The 24,571-nt window shown below is 32.8% G+C and overlaps 1 protein-coding gene across 1 annotated transcript; it reads right to left on the bottom strand.

The window, feature by feature from the left end:
* Positions 1–893: 893 nt before the first annotated feature.
* Positions 894–24,571, bottom strand: LOTGIDRAFT_197410 (hypothetical protein). Its single transcript, XM_009067732.1, has 14 exons — positions 24,447–24,571; positions 23,756–23,863; positions 23,399–23,509; positions 23,010–23,077; positions 22,579–22,720; positions 22,016–22,147; positions 21,593–21,775; positions 19,298–19,459; positions 18,159–18,287; positions 16,721–16,852; positions 14,688–14,764; positions 10,499–10,802; positions 5,927–6,088; positions 894–2,221 (listed from the first exon to the last, which is right to left on the bottom strand). Exons 1-14 carry the CDS (start codon positions 24,447–24,449, stop codon positions 2,114–2,116), a joined length of 1,821 nt encoding a protein of 606 aa, XP_009065980.1. The 5' UTR covers positions 24,450–24,571; the 3' UTR covers positions 894–2,113.

The following is a 24,571-nucleotide window of genomic DNA, read 5'->3' as shown; positions in this document are numbered from 1 at the left end:
GAACAAAACCAACAAGAAGGCCACGTTTTCCAAAATTGGTTTTCCGTTGCAAAAGGCTGGCCAGATTCAAGATTCAAGCGAGTTAATAGAGTTATAGCATACTGCATAATCCTTGATAAAGCAAATATAATTCTATCAATGGTGACCCCAAAATAACATTTTAATGTCTTTTGTATTTCAATTTATTTATTAAGCCCCTCAATCTATTTGAAACGAAGCTCGATCCGCCCAGGATATCGAGATGAATGGGGTATACCAATGTGAAGTAACGTTCCCACGGTCGGTTATTTGTTATTTATGAATGGTTTGGTTTGTTTGCGAATGGACATGGGGGACTTGACCAGCTTTATGAATGGGCTGACCAGGGATCAGATTGCAGTGTCCGATTAATGAATGAAATTTGAGTGTGAGAACAGGTGTGGTTTGAAGCTGCTCTGTGATTGGTTGAAACAGGCGAATATTTATTAATAAACCAGATGCATTATATGTAGTTCATAATATGTTCTTTGTGATCAATAAAATACAGTCAATAAAAAGTAAATCCTCTTGCCATATTCATTGTCATGTCCTATTTCAAGTCAATAAGTGAATGAATTGACCTTTTATGCCCTTCATTTCTCTATCATTTTAATTCCGATACCATGCAGTGGGCAATGAAAGAATTTCACATTTCTGCGCTGGATTTGGCTAAAGCGGACAACAGAAATTTTACCAGGACAGTAGCATAGGCCTACGTTTTCCATTTCTATAACTGTCCCTGGATTTATAGCATGCAAAGGTAGCATTCAGGGCCTTGGTATATTCTCCCATCCATACAAGATAATGCCTAGATTTTATCCAGTTTCCCACTCTGGCCAATTATCAAAAGAGAGAGTATAATTACAGGAATAATTCTTCAAGGCACCAACACTCTTTATTCCATGTTTTTTATAATAATTCCATTCCAACAAATCAAGACATCACTCGTAATTTTTACAATGACTGAGAAAAATAGAATTCTTATTTACAAAAACTTGTAATATTTACAAACTAACACCACAGACTCTGTACGGGATATTCTGGGGCTTCCCATTCTGAAAATTTTTCCATAAATAAGTCTCAATTAACTTTAAGATAGTTTTTTTTTTCTCAAAAAAAAAAAATGGAGGCTGACCCCAGTCTCAAAAGATATATTACTATTATATCCCAATTCTGCCTTGATTTCATATGTGCACAAGACTTAAAATAAGAGTGTCATACGAAACTACATAGCCATTTCTAGATCGTTAAATGTGATTTGACAGATTTGTTGAAACATTGTAGCCTTTTAAAAAGTCGAGGAAGAGATTCAAAATGGCTGTGAATTACGTTCGTGTGCGTTATTTCCATGTTAGAATCATACCTAGTTTCGTATAGGAGGAGTGTGTTCCAGATTCATAAAAATACAGCAATTGTGTTAGTCAATTAACACCAAGTCAAGTAGAACATACTCCCTCATAAACAGAATAAACCTTTTTTTTCTAAGGCAGATGAGAGTATTTTATTGGCCGATCGCATAATATTAAAATCGTACGAATCACCGGCATAAAAAATGTGGGATTTATTTGGCCGATTATTTTCACTGGTGATAAAATTTTCTCATCTGCATCAAGGTAACATTTTGATTTAATATTTAATAGCACTCTCAAACAAAATAAATAATTTAAACCCCTTATTCTCAATTTTGGTAACGGTGGATTCTTCATAAAAATAATCAGTGTACCAAGGGAGGTGGTCTAGGTGTGTCTTAACTTTATACCTCACCTCTCTCTGAAGCTAATACAAGACCATCTTTTATTGCCTTGTATCAGTTTTGATGAAGGATATCACAATCTTACACAACTAAGCAAGCACTTTCATGTGAAAAGTTCATTAGCTGCTACCAATGTTTTGCCAGTATGTTTTGTTTTGGATTTTATTCATGTAGACTCATCTCAATAACCTTAAACAAAATTTTATTTTTTGCTGTGTGACTTTGGGTGGCGTTGAATTCCTCTGGTTTTTAACTAGCACGTTTCCACAATGTCTTTACCCACACCAAAATACAATTTTTTTTTTGTAAAATTACTTAATTTCAATCCAACTAATGTTCATCTCAGATGATTTCAAATAATTTTTTCAACTGCATGATCAGTATCCAGTCGTTTTTCTGCATGTCGTCACGGAAATAATTTTTGACACAATCTATAGTCTCTCTGGAAATCTGAAAAAGAAAGAAAATGGTCGTAGAGTTAACTAATTAGTTTTGTGGTCAGTTTAATTAAGATAAGACCAAACTTTCCTTCCGTTATCAAATTTCTACCCTCTCCAGCGCTGCTGTTTTCTGGTGCGATGTTTTTCAGGTTATTTCAAAAGATTAATTTGATGAACATTTAAGAGGGCTGTCGATTTCAATTTTTTTCCTCACACTTTTTGTCTTCATAATCTAACAAGCTTCCTATCAAAGTCCTGTTATATTGACATTAACTTTAGCCAATCAAAACAGGCTTGTTTCTTGATAACAATAACAAACTGTGGGATAGCCGAACCCAAAGAAGCTGTCATCATATTGTTACTTTAGGTTTTCACTATCTCAAATATTTAACAGGCAATATTTTAAGACTAGACTATTTACACAGTAAGAATAAAAATACAGTTTCTGTTTTATGAATGATTTTCTCTTAAATTTGTAGGTCTTTGGGAAACTCTTCATCAAACATTTTTTCCACGGAAATTGTTTAAATTTGCAAGTCTTTGAAAAAGGCTTTTTTTTTTAAAACCTTACAATTAACCATACTTTACAAGTGTTGTGTGCATTCTGCTTTTGATATCTGAGCAGTATATTTAAGAGACTTTTCCCAGTTCAGCAAGTTTTTGAAAAATTATATGCATTGCCTTGACTCCCATTTAAAGAGGCAACATTCAAAATTTTCATTATTTCAAAACATTATAGGTGAAAAGATTTCTAAAATATGCTATTTACTTCTATGTATCTACTTCTTCAAACTGAATATATTCTAAAAGGGTAAGTAAGCAGTTGAAAATGAAATGAATTGAGTCTTATTTCCTACTTTTCTGCACCGAGTGTGTTAATGAAGACAGGAAACACCATGCAGTGTACAATGAGGGAAATTTTGAAGTAAGCAGATTAATCAGACTACCCCTTTAATTCTAATTGGTACATATTAGATTTCAATAGAAGAATTATGAAATTTCTTGTTGATAATCTGATCTGGGCACAAACATTTAAATATGAATAACGCCCAATATTTTCAAAGGCTTCAACTACAACATAGTAAAAAAACAGAAAGTTGAATTGACTGAAGTTGTGTTGTCATGTTTACAAACTCTAATTCTTTGACATCACAAGGCACATGTATCACAGAAGTTTGTTAATGCATCCATTTGATTGGATTGTATGCTAGCAGGACAACCAATCAGAGCCCTGGACACAGCTACTGAATGCAGCCAATCAGAGCTCTTGATAAGCACTGCCCTAACGTTTAGTCTTTCTCATCAGGGCTCTGATTGGCTGTATTCTCTAGCGTACAATTCAATGAAATCACTGCATTACATTTACAAACTTCCATGATGCAAGAAAATTGGCTTCTGATGTTAGAGTATTTGACAGAGTTTGTAATTGCCTCCAGTGAAATCACTGCAAGAAAGAGCTTAAATATGTCAAGGTATTAGACAGAGTTTGTAATAGCTTGACATTGTGAAGAAGTTGTGTTGTATATGATATCGTGTTGTTAATATGATATGATAATTATAGGGGACATAATTCAACACGGTAACTTTAGTAATTACTCCAGTCATAAAATGTCTCAATATTTCAAAACATACCCAACCAAGAATTTTGTTAAAGAAACTGGGCGTTAACAGGTGTTTTTGTGTAAGAATTTCACAATGTTTCATGTAACTTGAAGCACAATGTTTGGTGTAGCATTGTTAACTCAAAAATGTACAAGAATTGTGACCAGTAGCTTTATTGACCAATCAGATTACTGTATTTCTCAAAATCTTAATTTTATCCTGATTAAAATTTTGACTCTGCTGGTTTCCAACTGTCACCGCATATGTGAGACAAGGCAAATTACTATTTCAAAACACCTGATGCCACTGTGAGCTGGAGATCGTCAACTTAGCACCCTTTTCTGACAAGCCATTTAGCTGAAAACTTGATTTTTAGAAAATAATTTTTCACTAATTGCATACACATGGCAAATAAGGATCACATTTCTTTCAGAGAAAACATATTTCTGAATTTTTCTTTTTGAAATGTTTTTCACTTAATGCACACATCATAAATAAAAATCTTTTCTTTCAGAGAATTAATATTTCTTAAATTTAAAAAAAAAAAAATTTGATGTTTTCAACTCATAAACATTTATGGAATCTTTCTTTCAGAGAAGATGTATTTCTTACAACTTCAAATCCTGTTATTTTTTTATTCATATCCTACAGAAGTAAACTAAGGATGGGGTCCTATAATAAATACATCCATCTGTCTTGAAACCTTGACAAGGAGAAATTGAAACCAGTTATTAAGGAAAATAAGAGTGCGTGGGATGAGTTGATGAGATGTTAACCCTCACACCTGTATAGACAAAATTATCAAGAAAAGAAATTTCATCACGATACCAACCACTTATTTTATGACTAGCTATATTGTCTATTTTAAAGGAATAGGTGCACCATCAGGGGGTTGATTTTAGCATTGAACATATGTAAATAGTCTTCAGAAATACTAGAAAATATGAAAGAATACTACGAAAATCGCATAATTCCTTTCAAAATATCTCAAACTAGAAATTTCTGTTCCTATTTCTATAGATGTCTTTTCTTTATACGGCAGTGCCTCAAGAAAAGACGAGTCGTCATTTTATCTTTCTAACGAGGATAATTCTGGACACACATGGATTTGAAGGTTCAAATTTCGACGGTGAGATGTGAACACTAGTACTGATTGGCTAAAAAAATTACAGTTTCTGAGACTAAAGTATGATTGGTAAAAAAAATTAGCGCACCTGTCCCTTTTAACAGATGTGACAAAAATCATTTGTTGAATGCTATATGAATCGTCTGATACGCTCAGTGGCAATGTGACATTGGGCATTCTAATCGGGTATCACAAAACTAGTTTTTATATCCAACTGTTCTGCATAATATCAGGCTGGTAAGGAAAATATTTTGACAACAACGTCCCTTTAAAGTCTAGACAGTATCACTTGATTGTGTCAATGAATTAACAATTTGTAATCAGTTGATTTATAGATTATTTATGGTAATATTTTGGCTGATTGCCAATTTATCCAAAAATACCCTGCAGATATTCAATATTATATTACCCCCACTAAGATTTGCTGTATATATATATTAAGGTCTGGATTAGCTGATAGCTATATATAGTTGTCATTAACCTACTGACCTATATATAGAATTTGTTGACATTGGTATTTTTGCTAAAAATGTAAACAGTTTTATACAATATTTAATGACACAATTTTTCAAAAGTAATAATCTGTCTGTTTAGAGCATCGAAATGTTGGTTCCTATTTTCTTCACTGTCTGACAGACCTAAATATAATTTCTTTTAAATTTAGGAAACAGCATCCCTTACAATATGTAGCCAGTCAAAAAGTGTAATCTTTATCAGATGGTGATGAGAACTTAGTCTCATAAAAGCACTGGCCACAAATTCTGTGTAATATTGAGTTGAATGGATTCTATCACAGCAGCCATGATGTTGTGATAACCATTTTTTTGTCATTTTGGACATTATGAAATCATTTCGTGTTTTACAAAATTTTGGAATTGTCCAACAGAACGTGCTTTACATGTCTGCTTTACCGGTCATTTTTGTATTTCATGGTAATTCAAATTGTTTTTGATTGTAGATATTTCACCAAGACCCAAAGATACATACCTTGCTCATAAGGATATCTTCATGATCAAAATGTTTACCATACATCCTAGGAGCATGACCTGGTAGTGGTTCTATTTTAATACACACTTCCTGCCCTTGTCTCGCCATATCTACTTGTTTATGATTCGCCTCTATACTAGTTATTCTTCCCAGATCACAGAACTGAAAAATACAAAATATTAAAATATTATGTTATAGCAAATCACAACACTGTAAACCATAATTTCCAAAAAACAGATAAATGTCATGATCATAAAACTGAAAAAACAAAGAATCAAATATTATGTTTTGGCCTAACTATCATGCATCACAAAACCGCAAAACATATATTTTCTAATAAGTTATGAGTTTATAAACATCAACATCAAAAAGTGGAATATAAAAATTCAGATTCTAAAGATATGACGTATATCTATTTAACTATCATGTAGCAGGAAAGTAGAAAATATTTCATTTCCACAAAACTGTTTATTACCAAACCACAAACAGGAATATTTGTTTTTAAGATGTTTGTCTGATCTTTTCTTGACCATAATCTATGCAACACAGGCCTGTGCATATCATTGAAGCTTCACCCTAGAACTCTAGACCTTCAGGTTAGTGAGCAAGAGACTCACTGAGCCACAGCAGCTCAGGAAGTGTGGGCATCCCCTTAAGACCATACTAGCTAACACCAACACTCATCGAGTTCATTGCTGGTACTGAACCCTGGACCTGCATTTACCTCACTGAGCAACCATGATTCTGAAAGTGTGGGCATCCCCTTAAGACCATACTAAACAACACCAACACCAACTGAGCCATTATTGTAGTCGAGATGAAGGCGTGCATTTCCTTTACAAGACACAAGACACTGTTGTTGAAAGAATGTAACCTAGTTTTTAAGAAAAGATGTGGTAGGTCAGCACGACTTTCAAATTTCATCACAAAACTTGGCTTCTTCCTCAATTTAATTTATAGACAAAAAGTTTTGAGAAATAATCTTCTGATTTTAAATTATTTTCTTGCAGGATTGAAACCATTCCAATTGTAATTTTCATAACGACTTGATAGACTCGTTAACAAAGAAGACAATCAACTCAACATAGATGCACTAAGATACTGGCTGGGCCATATTCCAGAAAACTTAACTTCAGATGATTTTAATGTTCCAGTCATTTGATTGGTCAATCACTAAAATTGATTTTAAATTTAGTTTTGTAATCCAATCAGATTACTTAATTTCTTAATGTCTTGATTTTTTATTTAGGTGAATTGTTTAATGAATTTATGCACCTGCCTTCAAAAATGTTTTGATACCTAAAAAAAACTTCAAAGTGAGACTCCTCCCTCTAAGAATAAAGATTTTTCGATATCATTATCTGCTTAAGAGAAACATGATTTTTGGAAAAATGTTATCTTTTGAAACTAGCATGTACCCTTTCTTTTAAATTATTTTCAATATTAACAAAATTCTTATAATTCAGTAGACAAAAGGGAAACATTTTTTTCACATATTTTGAAGATGGAGCAATTTCCCTCTTGAAAGGAAAATAAAAAAAAAATAATTTCAAAGGAAATAAACAGAGAATCTTGATATCGAAGAAAAGGAAAATATTTACATCCTCAGTTTCAAATGTCAAGGTCAGCATAACCAGTTACGAGTTCTCGTATGACAAGTTCAACATTTGGTGAAAATAAAAACCCTATTTAAAATAGTTCTATACTGATGGCTAATATGTCATAAGAATTCCTTTTATCAAATTTTACTTTCATTTTAATTCAGGAGCGTTAATTTGATGAGCTGTGATTGGTCAATATAATGTAATATTCATTATCCAAACCAATCAAATATCTCGAAGGAAATAGAAAAAGTTTACCAACAGCTGAGATACTAAACGTCGAAGTTGGGGAGGTTTTTTTTTTGGGACACCCGATATAATGGTCTCATTGAATTGTCAATTGCAAAGTAGAGATTAGGGTGATTAAAAGGTTACAAGTGACTATTCAACAGAAAGCACTGGCACAGGCTTTAAATAGTGTTTACTTATGTTGATGTCAGCATGTTACAATGGAAAATTCGTTGTACAGGTGTACTTTTAGCCAGTGCAGAACTTTAACAATAACCAATCTCCTGAATGACTCACAGATCACACTCACAGCTCATTCAACAAAATACTTTAATTCATGAATCTTGGTTTCATTGTTTATTTTTACTAATGTATTACCGCTGAAAAAATACCCACGATTCAAGTGCAATTGTAATTACGCGGTTTAGACGTGTGTGGCCTGTGTGTTTTTTTTTTAACGCAAATTACTGGAAATTGGAAAATCGTCTTATTTTTCCTCAAAGAAGCAGTCACTTCCTGTTTCAGGTTTTAACTTTTGGCAAAGAATCTGTGGACCAGTCTATTTTATAATGAGAAGGGAGACAGGTTGATTCTTGTTAATTTTCAAGGTTTTAGTTTTCATGATAAGAACCAGATCCTGTTTTCAAAACAGTTAAATTTAATTCTAGATTGAGAAACCGCAAAAAACCTTGACCTTCCCTGAGTGCAAGCCAATAAAAATTCACTGAACATGGGTGTTAATCATTAAACTCACAAGTGAGCTGAGTTGATACGAAAAGTGGAGTTTTACATCCTAATATTCAACAATTTATTGTACCTATTTAAAGGGATTGTAAAAAGGTTTGAGAGAAATTGCAAGACTCACAAAAATAGAATTGTGAAAACAATGCTTTAAAAAAGGGCATAAAAATTAATTTGTTACACTTTCCTTAAGGGTAAAATATTCACGTCACCAGTGAAAGGTGAAATCGGAGTTCAACATCTTTTACAATTTTTTTCTTTTTTCAACAATTTTTCAGGGATTCAAATAAAAAATAGAATAATTAATATTAACTTTTTCTCAATAAAAAAAGGAAATTTTTAATTTTCAGTAAGTTCTCAGTACTTCAACTGTTTTTTTAAATTAAAAATAATGGAAAAATTACATTCTTTAGATTAAATTTTACAGTTCCACAAAAATAAGTTAATTATTAACAACAGACTGATGAGGTTTTGGATTCCTGGACATTTTCCCAATTTTTTTGGCTGAAGTCCAAGAGGAGTCCATTTAATGAGGTAGAAGATGCTGAAAAAACTAGATTAGATTCTGGTAAAAACAGGTGGTAATCAAAGGTCGTGACCTCAGTTTCATAGATTCTACCATTCAAATATCAGGGACATATGTTTAGAGGTCATGACCTCAGGGTGTTTAGGATCAACCATTCAAATAATAGGGACGTTTGTTTAGAGGTCATGACCTCAGGTTTTTAGGATCAACCATTTTAAATATCAGGGATGTTGGTTTGTTTTTAAATCAACAGGTGTCCTAGTTTGTTGTTTACTTTTTGTTAATTGACATTATTCTGTTAGTGAGTACTCTCTGCCCTAACGACCTGTCAAATATTTAAAACTCTGTCCAAAATAGGATTTCGGTTTAATATCTTCGACTGACATATCGCAGTAAACAAAAACAAGTGTGTATTTAAAGTAGAACAGCTAGAGTAAACAAGAAATTGAAATCGTTGGCCAAGTTCCTCCACCATTAAGATAAGATAGGGCATTAAAAATAGAGTTATAGTAAAGATATGAAGGAAGATGAGGAAGCAAGATGGAGACAAGTTTAAGATAGATATATTAGTAGCCATTAAAATAAAGATAAACTATCTCACTAACAGACTGATTGGAAACAATATTTATCATTTGATCATTCCTTTGGTGTCTAATTTTTGACTCCACCTCTCAACTAAGATCTGACAGAATATCTATGCCTCTCATGCTCTAAGTCATTTCATATTCAACTTACCAAATGCTCTGTTCAACAAAGTTTCTTTTAGGTTTAGTTCCAGTTTTTTTTGTTGAAAATATTCACTATATGGCTTTATGTTTATCTGGCAGGACTATTATACCTCTGTTATAAGTATAGTATTTAACCAAATCAAGCTAAATGTTGGTAGTATTTTTCTGTTTTGGTTTTTTTCAAAAATATCCACTTACAAAATAAGGCTTTACATTACAAATACATATCCTTTTTCTAAAGTATCATATGGCCCAGTTGTGTTCTACAGAACCGAGAGAAAAGGTCACGACTAATACCTTTTGAGAGGATTATTTCTAAGGATAATCTGTCTGAGATAATCCCCCAAAAGAAAAAAAGAAGGGTGGAGTCGCGCTAAATATGAAACTCAAGTCTTTTCTTTTATACTGTCACAGGTAACACAATCTACTGATATCATACGTTAAAACTTAAAATATTGCATAATCACCACAGACCTGTAACCAGACTTGATTGTTGTGAAGGGCAAGTAATATATACAAAGAGGCAATATAGTTGCAATAACAGAATTTTTTATCACAGAAGTTTGTGAATGCAGTGATTTGATTGGATAGTACTCTAATGAATACAGCGAATCATAGCTATTGATTACAAGCACAGTTTAATTGTTTAAGCCTTAATGCAAGAGCTCTGATTGGCTGTATTAGTAAGCATATCCAATCAGATCACTGCAATTACCCATTTTCATATAGGTGTAGAAAAATTCCTTACCTCTTTACTGGGGACACAGATGGGTGTACCTTCTTTTATAAATCCTGCGTCAATCATTACTCCAACTACTATAGGGTTTCTAGTATTAAATATATACTGGGGTAGGATACGTAATTTACATGGAAACACGGCTAAATGTTTAAACTCTTCCTGTTTTTTACGTTTGATTTCCTCGCGATACGCCATAAATTTATCAAATAAATGATAGATAATGTCAGCAGTAAATATTTTAACACCGTAATGATCGGCCAAGTCCTGGGCCTCACGTTCAACTTTCACATCAAACGCCAGAATACACGCATACCTGAAAATAGAAAAAGAAAAACTATAAAAACAAGAACACCACATTAATATTAAGAATTTCTATAAAATATTGAAATTTCAAAGGATCATTAAAATATTGTAAACTGCAGCAAAACTCAAAGTAGAGTCTTTTTTTTTGGTTTTTTCTGTCCCACGATTCTTTATTAATATCAAGAATACGATCCTTCTGTTACGCTTTGATTAGTTAAAAATATTGTCATTAGGCTGTAAAAAAATTGTTAGATTGCAATTGAGAAGAAAAATATCAGAAAAAGAAATGAATTTGTAATTTAATTAGATGTAATTTTATTTAGGTTAATTGCACCCCTCTTCAGCCTTGACCCTGACCCAACACAGGAAACAACAAGGGATCAAAAGTAATGAGTTCATCTGAATTCAAAAGCTGGGTTGAATGAATTGGTCAGAAAATGGCCATAATTTCCAGTCAATTAAATTATGATCAAACCAGTTCATTCCTTTAACGAGGACATTTGCTTTGATACGTTACTATTAATCTGAGATATTATCATATTCAATAACCACTTCAGATACTTTCCTTACTTTCAGTTTCTCTTAGAAATATTAATGATCTTTTATATTGTATTGTATTGATAGTGGACTATACGCCATATTCATAACTTTCAGTTTCCCTTAGAAATATTCAGTTATTATTCAAATAATTATATCTAACTTTCAGTTACACTTAAAAATATTTATGATCTTTTATCTTGTATTGATAGTGGACCACTATCTTTCTTTTTCGGATTTATTAAGAATTATTTTTGACTTTTGGCCTCTCTATAATAGGACCATATTCAGTTATTTTTTTGCAACTTTCAGTTTCACTAAGACATCTTTATTATCAATATTTATACTGATAGTGGACCAAGTACCATGTTATTATTCCTATCTGTCACTTTTGGTTTCAGTGAGAATTATTTATAACTTTTGGCCTATCTATAATAAATCTAATAAACCAAGGACCATATTATTTTTTCCTATCTGTCACTTTTGGTTTCAATGAGAATTATTTAAGACTTTTGGCCTGTCTATAATAAATTTATAATAAACCAAGGACCATATTGAGTTATTATTCAACTATTTTTTGTATCCTTCACTTTCTGTTTCAGTGAGAATTATTCATGACTTTCGGTTGATGTATGATATTTGTATAGTGGACAATATATCTGAGATGTGGGATGGGGGGTGGGGGGCGAGGGGATGGAACCAAAGCTAGTTCATCCTCAATGCTGGATATGCCCCCTCCCCTCTAGAAATGCCCCTATGTAACTCAGCAGTAAGTGTGTGTAATATTTCAAATGTAACAGATGTGCATTAAAAATTTGTAAAAATCCACCACCTCCATTTAACTAGTGTAAAGGAAATACAAGTGTTTTTAACAATATCTGTATAGTGTTACATTAAGTTTTTTTATATTCAGCAGAAGTTTTCACAGTATTTATCAACTCAATATTGAATACTGTTTACATGGCGTGAATATAGGTTAATAAATTCAAAATCAATACAGAAAGGATAGGACGTTGAATAGGAAACCTTCAACGGAATTTAGTAGCCAATTAAAAGACCATAAAAATATTGAATTGAATATTACTAACGCCTTTCTTGTACTCAAATGGTCACTGAATTACTTATTTTACTACCCAATTAAAACCACATAAAATATTACTTTCATATAATATAACTTAGTCTCAAATTTTCCATGATCTCAGAATCACTGAGTTTGTCAGATCAAATATATTGTAGATATTATTTTAAATTTGTAACCTTGATCACTGGATTAGTCATCAAAATAGCTATTTCTTTATTAACTTTTGTGAACTCTATGAGTAATTCAGAGTTGACAAAAAAGATGCAGGAAGTCTGGCATCAGGTGTTCCATACTATCCAATTAAAGCATCCAACCCCCCCCCCCCCCCACCCCCCCAAAAAAAATTAGAATAGATAAATAAAATATACTGTATTTATCCCACAAGAATACCCTTTATGGAACCACAGAATATGCTGATGAAAATTACATTATCCATCCCACAAAAATACCCATTTTAAACAATACTGATAATATACTGTATTTATCACACAAAAATACCCAGTATGAAACTACAGAATATACCAATGATCAATTGCAGCATCCATCCCCATTTCAAATATCAATATAAAACAATGTTCTCTGACATGTACTAAACAACCCTATAAGTCAATAAGTTAGTGGTATATATAAGTCAATAAGTATATAAGTCAATAGATTATCGGTAAATAGTCCACACAGTATAATGATATAATAATGAAACATTACTAATAAAATTACAACATCTGTTTCTGACTCAAATCGCTCATAACCTCATTCTATAGTTTATTACACACACTGACCGTGTTCAAGCATTCCAGTTATTAGTCATACATAACAATTAGGACAGTGTCCATAGAGAATCAAAATATTTCATGATTTACAAAAATCCTGGTCACTCATCATACATTGATGATGATGATGATTGGTGATCAATGATTATGATGACTATAATGATGACAATGATAATAATAATGATGAATGACAATGATGACTGTTATGATGTTGATAATAATGATGAATGACTATTAAGATGATTGATGATGATAATAAAAATGATGATGATCATAATAATGATGAATGACAATGACTATGAAGGTGATTGACAATGAAAATGATAATGGTAATGGTGACTATGATGATTCTTATGGAAATGATAATTGATAATTATGATTGATGATGATAATAATGAAAATAATGATGACTATGATACTGATGATGATGATGATGACAGCCCAGTCTTTTAAGGGCTCAGTTTTACTGTAGTAAGTTGATAGACTCCCAAATCTACACAATGGACCAAAACTATGGAATTTTGGTGAGAGCTAACAAAGGATTTTAACAGCATGTCAGTAGTCAATTCGAATTTTATGAAAATTAAAATTAACTTAAAACCCTTTTCAAAATTTAAACAATAAATTAGCACACAATGCCTCCACCTCCACCGCGAGAATGAATTCTACATATTTTTTACTCAAGCTGACAAAAGATTTTAATATTATCTCAACAATCAGTTTATGACAGCTGGATAAAAAAAAAACAGCGGAGAAAAAGCCAGAATTTGAAATGTCACATGTTTTATGGTGGATTTCTTTTTCTCATTCATAAAGTCGGCAATAATAACCTAGACTAGTCTATTATAGATAAGCCTGTAGGGGTGATAGGTAGGCCAATATACACCTGGGTCAAATTATGTAAATATTCCAACCCACACACTTTTACCGACTTTGTATATTAAATTACTTCGTTCAACTAACTTCCATTCAAGTTTTACTCTCAATAATTCATCCTCCATTAGTTTAACTTAAAGATGCTATCCCAGATGAAATTTATATCAAAAAATTAAGTAATTTATTTTCCCTGTATTTATTTGTTGTTAATATGAATTTGTGTTGTGCCATCCCATATGAAATTTGTTCAATGTATTTATATTAATTGTATCTTTTGTTATTGTCAATTTGTATTGTTATCAATATATACCTGATATTTACTTCTTTTGTTATCAATATATCTTATATCTTTTGTTATCAATATATCTTATATCTTTTGTTATCTTATATATCTATATGTCAATTTAAATTGTTATGAATACTTCCTCAGTCATGTCAAGCTGACAATTAGCAATTAGGTGCCTTGGGTTTGAATCCTTGAGGAAAAAGATTCTGAAGCCACTGCCAGTGCATTCAACATTCAGTCCAGTGTCGGCTTTCAATCTCTAATGCTGTCTCGGCACAAATATATTTTCTTGCCTCGATGCTTTCCATTGTTTCAAACCGTATAAAAATAAAACATTCTACTTACTGTCCGTCGTGTTCCAACATGGCCGAAGTTTTCATCACATCTTTTTTATGGACCGGTCCAATATTGATACCAGCATACTGAAATATAGAATGTATATTTAAAATTTATATGTATACATGACATTTTCCTTTTTCTTATTGTCAATGTCACCAGGGGGACCTTATTCTTGAAAACTTAACTTAAGATGATTTTAGTGTTCCATTCATCTCATTTGTCAATCACTAAAATCAATTTTAAATTTAGTTTTAGTATCCAATCAGACTAGTGTATTTCTTCAAATCTGGATTTTTAAAGTATTTGGAGAATACGACCTCTGAACTCTCTTTTCAGTGCCATTTTTTTTTTCAGAGGAAACCAAACTTAAGACAACATGCAGTTCACAGTGCTCTTAAGAGTTAAGAAAGAAAAAAAGGCGGATTTCACTTTGTGATAAAAAAAAAAAATGAGGTAAAAAATTTTACGCTAGGTATCGAATGTCACAACAATTAGAAGTGTGAAAATCTCGACCACACAAGAACATGCCTTTTATTTTTTATTTTATTATTAGGTGTTTATATTTCATTTTACACGTTTTAAACACTAACTATCAAATAAAGATGGTGATAAGTCCAATCTACAATCTATCTCATCATATTTTCACACGTACGTGTTTTTGGTACATAAAAAATTATTTTAAAAGGGCTTATCACATTATAACAGAATTTCTAGTAATTGAAAATCAGAAAGATAGTCTAGAATAGTCTAGATCTTTGAGTTCCTTGATGTTTCAGATGATATTTTCAGAGTTCAGATTTATTGGTGCAATAAACAAGACGCTTTCAAATCTTCCCCCATTCCATTTCCTGTTTAGAACATAAGGCTAAGATGTTCTTGATGTTCAATTGATGTCATGCTTCCAAAATGCATTGGTTGAATCTACCTTGAAAGTTAGGAAATGACACAATCTAAGTCTGGTGTGGCAGAGATCAGGGAGTATCTCTGGTTGCTCTTCAGGAGATGACCTTAAATGCCCAAGTCTCGATCAAAAGTCAACACGGGTGGAAGCCATCAAAACAACCTGAGACGCTCCGTCAGTGTTTGGTCAGTGTGCACTAGGCTTCACAGATCTAATTTCTACACGAGTCTGCACCAAACAAGACGAAAAAAAAACATCTTTCAAAAGTACAAAGTAAGGCTTGGTGCAGACTTTAAGATGAATCATGCTGCGAGGAAAAAATTAGCCATATTCTTATATTTTTACATCATTAGATTCCATATCACTGTAATAATGATTCCTCTTTGATGTCTGGGGGTAGCTCAGTACAACACAAAATAATCAGATTTCAAACCTTGGTAGTAAATCGACAAAACAGAGAGACCATTGTAAATACAGCACGATAAAAAACTACACAGAAATCAAATTACTATCAACAATATACATCAGGTGGCTCGGTGCAAAACTATGAACCTTTTACACAAGGGATGTTAATTTCATTCAGCCAGATGTGTCAGATTTCAGGTAAAAATGGCTGCTAACGATAAGCTTGTCTGAAAAGGAGTTATTGAAGCTCATCCAGAGCAAGCAACATTCAAACTCAGACAGAAGTGAGTTGGATTGGCGTCTGCTGGGTGATTATGTGCCTTGGGTTTGAATCCCACTCAAGGTAAGAAGAATTATGATGCCATGGTCTGTCTTTCTGATAGTGGGCCTGATGTCGTTTCACAAACCCTATCACACATATAATTAAAAACATTTCCTGTTGATCCTGTTTACCAAATAGGCTTTGGCCAACTCCCTTCAAATTATCTGTAGCCATATACAGATGGGGCCTGATTAACAAAACTTATTAAAGTTCAGAAAACAGTAATCTGATTGGATATTAAAACGAAATTTAAAATCAGTTTTAGTGATTGACCAATCAATGGACTGGAACATTAAGATCATTTGGAGTTATTTTGACTAATGAAGAAAGGTGACATATAAGAAGGTCACTAGAAAGCTGCTTGTTGACTGAGGTAGCTAACGGTGTTGAAGAAATAGTAAACATACTTACTGGAATTTTGGAAGTACGTAAGAATTCTAACAAGGCTTCTAAAGACCCGAGGGTGGAGGCTTGAACAAAAACACCTTTATCAGATATCTTTATAGATGACAAAACATCTTCCAATGCTGAAGAAATTTCTTTCTGAAAATATATATATATATATACAAAACAGATTTAAATAAAACGAAATGATTGGTCTAATCACAAGCAGTGTGCAATGAGGGAAATTTACGTAGTGCTTTAACCTGATTTTTTTTACGATCTCCAGGTGTTGAGACCTGTCTATTATGGACTATATTCATGTTGCTATGTTACAATCTTTTGACAAACAAGTGATAAAATGTCAATGTAAAGAGCCCTCTCTCTCAGAAGAGACAATCATTTGTTCCATTTTGTAATTCAGGTAGATTCTGCTTTACGGAAATACCCATAGTTGCTAAATGTTTCCTCGTTAATAACATGAAGATAATCTCTTGTATTTTTCTTTTTCATCATGAGTTAAATTACTGTGATATCAAAATTATAAATCAAATTGGACAAAAAAAAAATACAGAGGACACATACTAAAAAAAAACACCTTGATTTGTTTGTTTAGAATTCAGGTAAGAATGATTAATGTTTCCGGAGTAAATTTACAATGACATCACTTCCTGTCATATATTACCTCAATGTTATAATTTATTTAATTTATTCGTATCTCAAGGTCAACAAGATACCAAAATAACAGTCAATTTGCATAATTCAAACTCTAACAAGTAGGCTTACACATTTTTTTTATTTCTATTTTAATGAACAATATCAAAGAGCAAAATGAGAGCAAAGGGGCTATTGTTAACTATTCTACCTAGGCATTTTACCATGACAACCCAGCAGGTTAAGGACACCTTAAAGGGCTTTTCTTTGATCATAAACCAATTCTTAATCATAAGAATCCTGATGGTTAATTTTGCAGCTTTGTGACTAAGCAAGGCCAAAAAAAATCTTATATAAATTAGACAATTTCCTTTTTTGTTTTTTTTTTTTCCAGATATTTTTCTTCTCCATTGTAATCTAACAAGTTATCTACCACAGTTGTGTTCTAATGACATTATCTTAACCAATCAAACCATGTCATGTAGAACCCTTTTCTTGATAACACAATAGATCAGATTGTTGGATTGCGAAACCGAAAGTAGAGATTATGACTGCCTCTTGTGGTTTCGTTGTTCCATGATTTGTATTAGATCAAAGGCTACAAGTCATACCTGACTCCAACACCCTTTGATAGTTAAAATGAGTACTAACTAAGGGAGATCATCAGAATTAAGTGACAAAAATATCATAGGATCAAAGGCTACATGTCATGACCGACTCAGAAACCCTTAATAGACCAAATTAACCAAAAAGGAGATTATCAGAGTAAAAGCAAACTCAGACACACTAGAGATAAAACTGAGCTACTAACCACATAATAATCCACCTCATCTGGGGTGTGAGCAACATATAACGGTAACCCTGCCATAGCTTTCTCCATATCTTTAGCAATAATCTTCACACCTTGGGCCGCCTTCACTTCTTTATGGTGTTCATACTGATTCTGAAATAGACAAGTCAAATAGTTTTCAATACAAATATTCTAGGGGCACTGAATTCCCTTGACATTGTGAATGTATTTGTGGTTTATTTTCTTCTCAAATTGACTGATTCTGTGCACCAAATTTGGTGAATTCCAAAAGTATATCCATGGAGACATACATTTTGGGATACGTTTTCTATCTGAAAATAAGTCTGAAAATACTATTGTCTTAAAGGAACTGAAAAGAGACTATATCAGTCTGAAATAGGTCAGTTGTCTGAAGATTGCATGGCAAGAAACTCTGAGTAACAACATGCTTTAGGTTCTGTTTTGATATTTTTTTCTAAATGTATCAGGGACACAATTTAACGATCATACTCAATGTATTACAGTGGTCAAGTCGAGAGCTAGAGAGTGAAGAAATGATAATAAGATTGTGTGTAACAAGTCAACAGACTGACACTGGGTCTATTTGTATAAACTCCAGTCCACAATGTCACAGGCTGTCAGTCAAATACACACCTCTACAGCCCAATAATCATTTATACTACAGACCACAATGTCACAGACCGCCAATCAAATACACACCTCTACAGTCTAATAATCATTTATACTACAGACCACAATGTCACAGACCGTCAATCAAATACACACCTCTACAGGCCAATAATCATTTATACTACAGACCACAATGTCACAGACCGTCAATCAAATACACACCTCTACAGGCCAATAATCATTTATACTACAGACCACAATGTAACACAGGCTGTCAGTCAAATACACACCTCTACAGTCTAATAATCATTTATACTACAGACCACAATGTCACAGACCGTCAATCAAATACACACCTCTACAGTCTAATAATCATTTATACTACAGACCACAATGTCACAGACCGTCAATCAAATACACACCTCTACAGGCCAATAATCATTTATACTACAGACCACAATGTCACAGACCGTCAATCAAATACACACCTCTACAGTCTAATAAATTGTCTGAGAAATATAAAAGAAACTTACCTTGACTCGAAGTTCTTTCATGGGTTGAGGCATGAGTAAACCTCTGATAGAGGTGACAATAGGACCCTCTGTACCAGCTATTACTATAGCTTCTCCTTCCTTAATACTTCCATTGACTAATATAACATCTATAGTGGTTCCTAGACCATGGATAGCCTTTACCTAGAACATAATAAAATACATAACATTGACTAATATAACATCTATAGTGGTTCCTAGACCATGGATAGCCTTTACCTAGAACATAATAAAATACATAACATTGACTAATATAACATCTATAGTGGTTCCTAGACCATGGATAGCCTTTACCTAGAACATAATCAAATACATAACATTGACTAATATAACATCAATAGTGGTTCCTAGACCATGGATAGCCTTTACCTAGAACATAATCAAATACATAACATTGACTAATATAACATCTATAGTGGTTCCTAGACCATGGATAGCCTTTACCTAGAACATAATAAAATACATAACATTGACTAATATAACATCTATAGTGGTTCCTAGACCATGGATAGCCTTTACCTAGAACATAATAAAATACATAACATTGACTAATATAACATCTATAGTGGTTCCTAGACCATGGATAGCCTTTACCTAGAACATAATAAAATACATAACATTGACTAATATAACATCTATAGTGGTTCCTAGACCATGGATAGCCTTTACCTAGAACATAATCAAATACATAACATTGACTAATATAACATCTATAGTGGTTCCTAGACCATGGATAGCCTTTACCTAGAACATAATCAAATACATAACATTGACTAATATAACATCTATAGTGGTTCCTAGACCATGGATAGCCTTTACCTAGAACATAATCAAATACATAACATTGACTAATATAACATCCATAGTGGTTCCTAGACCATGGATAGCCTTTACCTAGAACATAATCAAATACATAACATTGACTAATATAACATCTATAGTGGTTCCTAATTCATGGATAGCCTTTACCTAGAAATAGAAATGATTTCTTTAAGGCTCAGTATGATATTTTTTGTAGGCCGAAAATTTTCTTTTACTATATAATATATCAAAATCTGCCATGTGTTTGCCGTTCATTTCAGAATGCTATAACTGTATAAAAGGTTCCTTGAAGAGACACTACCCACTACCCAACCTCACCACCCTCACCCTCAGGACAGGCCCTGATTATCTTAAAGGGTCAGTATTAAGTGGTGTACAGACCTCGATACTGATAAAACTAGCTATAACAATAGGCCAGGTATTGTTATTGAAGTATTAAACAAGGATGTTACAAAGATACTTGAAGATATCAACTGACAGATTATAACAGGAAACCCTCTATTTACCTTTCTATCTACTTGTAGTTTTGTTATTAAAGGTACAATTAAACCCTGTTTTAACATTGTCAATTCAGATTTCATTGAGGGACATTTAGTTACTTGTGTATCATTACTTAATAAAGACAAGAGTATTATCATTGAAAAATTACGCACATAATGGTTCTAAGTAATTTATTAAGTTAGATTTTAATTAGCGATAAAGAATATAAAACAGAACTGATAAAAACATGTTATTACTCAGAGTTTTACGCTATTTGATCTTCAGACAACTGACCTATTTTCAGTCTGTGTCCCTATTCTTAATTTCATGTTTGTAAGCAACGATGTAAATATTTCATTTTCTCGAAAACTCAAAAAAATTTTGCATTCAAATTTAGCAATGGAAATATATTTTCCTAAGCAGTATGTAGCTTCCAGAGAAAGAAACAAAAACCAGACACATTTTCAAATTTATATTCATCAAAGGCAAAAATTATGAAAAAATCACACGTTAGATCTTCAAAGAACTCACATTTGTACCTTAATTCAACAGACAAAATAAAGTTATTTTCTACGAATTGCCTCAAATATTTTCTGTTTGTTTTTGGGGATTTCAGATGATAATGATAATAATAAGATGAAAGTAGGAACTAATTCTTGGACAAAACACCATCCACCTCTTACATTTAGTATCTTAGCTTCACAATTTTACTTTTTATTTCAAAATTGGCTTTTATTTTTCATTTGTGTTGATTTGCCTGTCATGTCCATTTGTCTCCAAAAACGCCCAATTATAAATTCTCACTGTGGGACATCAAGTATAGCATACGTATGGTTCTTACATGAATATATAACACACACGAACATGGTTCATAGCTATTTTTCTAGAGGCTAGAAATTTTATTGGTTAAAGCAGACATCATCGAGTTCAAGAGGGCTGTCGAAAAGTTTGGACTGAGATATGTAAGGTCCTTACCTCCATGACAGTGGCATTCAGCTCTTCACTGTAGGAAACACGTTTAGCCAGTAGAGTCTGCGACAATTCTGATATCAGTGCTATTAGATTTCCCATGCCATCACCACTGTGGGCAGACGTGGGTACCAGGGATATGTATTCTTTGGGATTCTTATTTTCATAAAATAACGCTGCATTCAAACTCTGGAAAGAACAAGAAATTGGTTACTTGTGCCAGAAAAACGAATGAAATGAAGAGTTGTTATGGTTAAGGGGAGGCAACTACAATTATTGAATTGCTACAGATGCTAAAGACACTAAGTAATTCTTTTTGCTATGTCGGGGGGAAACTGGATTGCGGTAGCCCTGTCATCTATGCCAGGATGGAACCTGGATCTTCTGGTTAGCGAGCAAGCATCTGATAATTGTAAGAAATTAACGAACCTCATTGGCTAATTGTAATATGACATCATTGACTCGTTTGTCAAATTCTAATTTTACATTATGTTGCTGTTTCTTTATAACATTGACTACATCGTTTCTAGGGTTACTCTGCCATTGGTACAATCTGTCAATCTACAACAGAATGAATAAATGAATCAATCAATTAATCAATGAATCAATCAATGATCAAATCAATTAATGATCGAATTTATGAATGAATGTATGAAAGAAAGTATGAACGAATGAGTGAATGAACATATGAATGATTGAGTAAATTAACAAATGTAAGAAAGTATGAATGAATGAATGAGTGAAAGTATGAATGACAGAGTAAATCAATGATTGTATGAAAGAAAGTATGAATGCATGAACCAAGAATAAATGTATGAATGAATGTATCAATGATGCATGAATCAACTGAATGAATCAATGTACAAAAAGATCGTACCCTTTTCTGCTCCTGATGTGTCTAATGGAGACCAACGAGTTGCCAAGAATTTTATTATCATGACCATCATTACTTCTATGATCCACTTTTAGGTTTGAAACTAAGATCTACTAACCTTATTTAAAGCAACAACAAATGGCGTCTTTCTTTCCTTCAATAAATTAATAGATTCTAGAGTCTGAGGCTCCACACCATGCATAATATCAATAACTAAGATGGCTATATCACAGAGAGACGAGCCTCGAGTACGTAAATTACTGAAATATAATATCAATATTGTCATCTTTATATTTCGGTTATATACCGTATCATAATGAATAGAATGCGCAAATGATCAGCACCTCCATTTACCTCCAAGTTCAGTGAAACTCGATTTTTTGCATTTTAAGTATGAGATATCATGGGCTTAAGGTTAATGAATACAAATACCAATAAACAGCTAAGTAATAATGATCCAAACAACAAAATGAAAACTGAAATCAGCAGCTATTGAACTTTTTAATGTTATCAATGACTTTTCCAAATGAAATATAATTAAAATCTCACCTGAAAGACTCGTGACCAGGTGTGTCTATAATTAACAAACCAGGTAGTTTTAGTGGATTCTTCTGAAACTGATAATAAAACAATAAACATCAATATTCAAGTTTTCATCAAGTTCTACATCAATATGAACGAACATGCAAATTTCATGGTATTTTCGTTACAAGGGCAATAACTCACTAATAATGGTCATGGTTCGCCATTTTGGGGGTTGATTTGGATTTAAAGTCTCAAATTTTGTCTTTTTAAGATGACAAGTCACCTAGTTTACAATGACAGCTGTTTGTGGGCTTATGTTATCTTGACTTGCATGTTGTCTTTTTCATTATCAAACTACCTTTAAATAAAACACCTGAGTTTACAATTCTCTAATCAGAAATATCATAACTTACATCTTTACACATTTTGGTATGTTCAAGAATTTTCTCATGTGGAACATTTGTGGCACCAATTTGTTGGGTAATACCCCCTGCTTCTCCATCTTGTACATTCGTGCGACGTAACTAGAAAAAAAAGTAAATAAATAAAATTTAGGAAATTAATATTGACAAAGATGGTGCTAGTCTGATGATCTTGTCATTCAAGTCGACCCAGCTGTAAAAGGGTACAAATAATCTGAGAAAGATTCATAAAGAATTGTAGTGGAACTAAGTTGTTATCTTTGTAAATATGATTGCTTCTTTCTCCCGACTGAAGCCATCAAACACAACTATTTCTTAATCGGTGAGTCAAAGAAATTCTTATCTTACCTTATCTAAGATTTTAGTTTTACCAGTATCTACGTGGCCCAATACACAGACCACAGGGGCACGTAAATTATCTGTATTTCTCTTCTTCTCACATTCAGCATGGTGTTTCTAGAATACCAAAATAGGGACCAAATTTTACATCAAAAACTAAATTGGAATCATTTAAAGAAAGTAAATACACACCAAGAACAATGATCAATTGATTAAATATTTGATCTCCAACTGATTCTACTCTCATTATGTTCAGTGACTTCACAAACTTTGCCACTTATCAAGTGCACCTGCTGCAAATTTATCTGTTGATTTCAAATTAGCTGTCCAAATGATGGATGTGATATCTTTACCATGTGACAACAGTAGATAATATCTTGACATTTAAAGAAATAAAAAAAGTTCCTCAAGGTAATATGCTTAGAGATGTTAGTGACCATTGAATTCATTTCCGGAACTTTTGGAAAGCGTAGGCAGCGAAGTGTTTAGCTCTGCTTATCCGGAAAGAAATGCATCTGCAACCCATTTCTATTTCCAGAATTACGTAAATTTTCGGAAGTAGTACATCTCTGTATGCTGTGGCTGGTATTTCCTAGCCAGGGCCTGATGTTATATCAAGTTACAATATTATAGATACATACAAGCAATTTGCTCTCCATTTGCTCTCCATTTGCTCTCCATTTGCTCTCCATTTACTCACCATGATTTTTTCACGAGCTCGTTCAATAGGAGCTAAATCTTCATCACTAGAATCATCATCATCAGAACTGTCATCACTACTTTCACTTTCTTCCTCTGAAGATTCCTCACTCTCCTCTATAGACA

Source organism: Lottia gigantea, assembly GCF_000327385.1.
Source record: "Lottia gigantea unplaced genomic scaffold LOTGIsca_85, whole genome shotgun sequence".
Classification (NCBI taxonomy): domain Eukaryota; kingdom Metazoa; phylum Mollusca; class Gastropoda; family Lottiidae; genus Lottia; species Lottia gigantea.
Note: the sequence above shows the minus strand (reverse complement) of the source record. Positions and strands in the feature narration are given on the sequence as shown.

Coding starts and splice junctions, on each gene's coding strand:
- LOTGIDRAFT_197410 (XM_009067732.1), bottom strand. Junction 23,510..23,755: donor AAACTAAAATCTTAGATAAG/GTAAGATAAGAA, acceptor TTTTTTTTCTAG/TTACGTCGCACGAATGTACA. Junction 16,853..18,158: donor CAGATGAGGTGGATTATTAT/GTGGTTAGTAGC, acceptor ATATATTTTCAG/AAAGAAATTTCTTCAGCATT.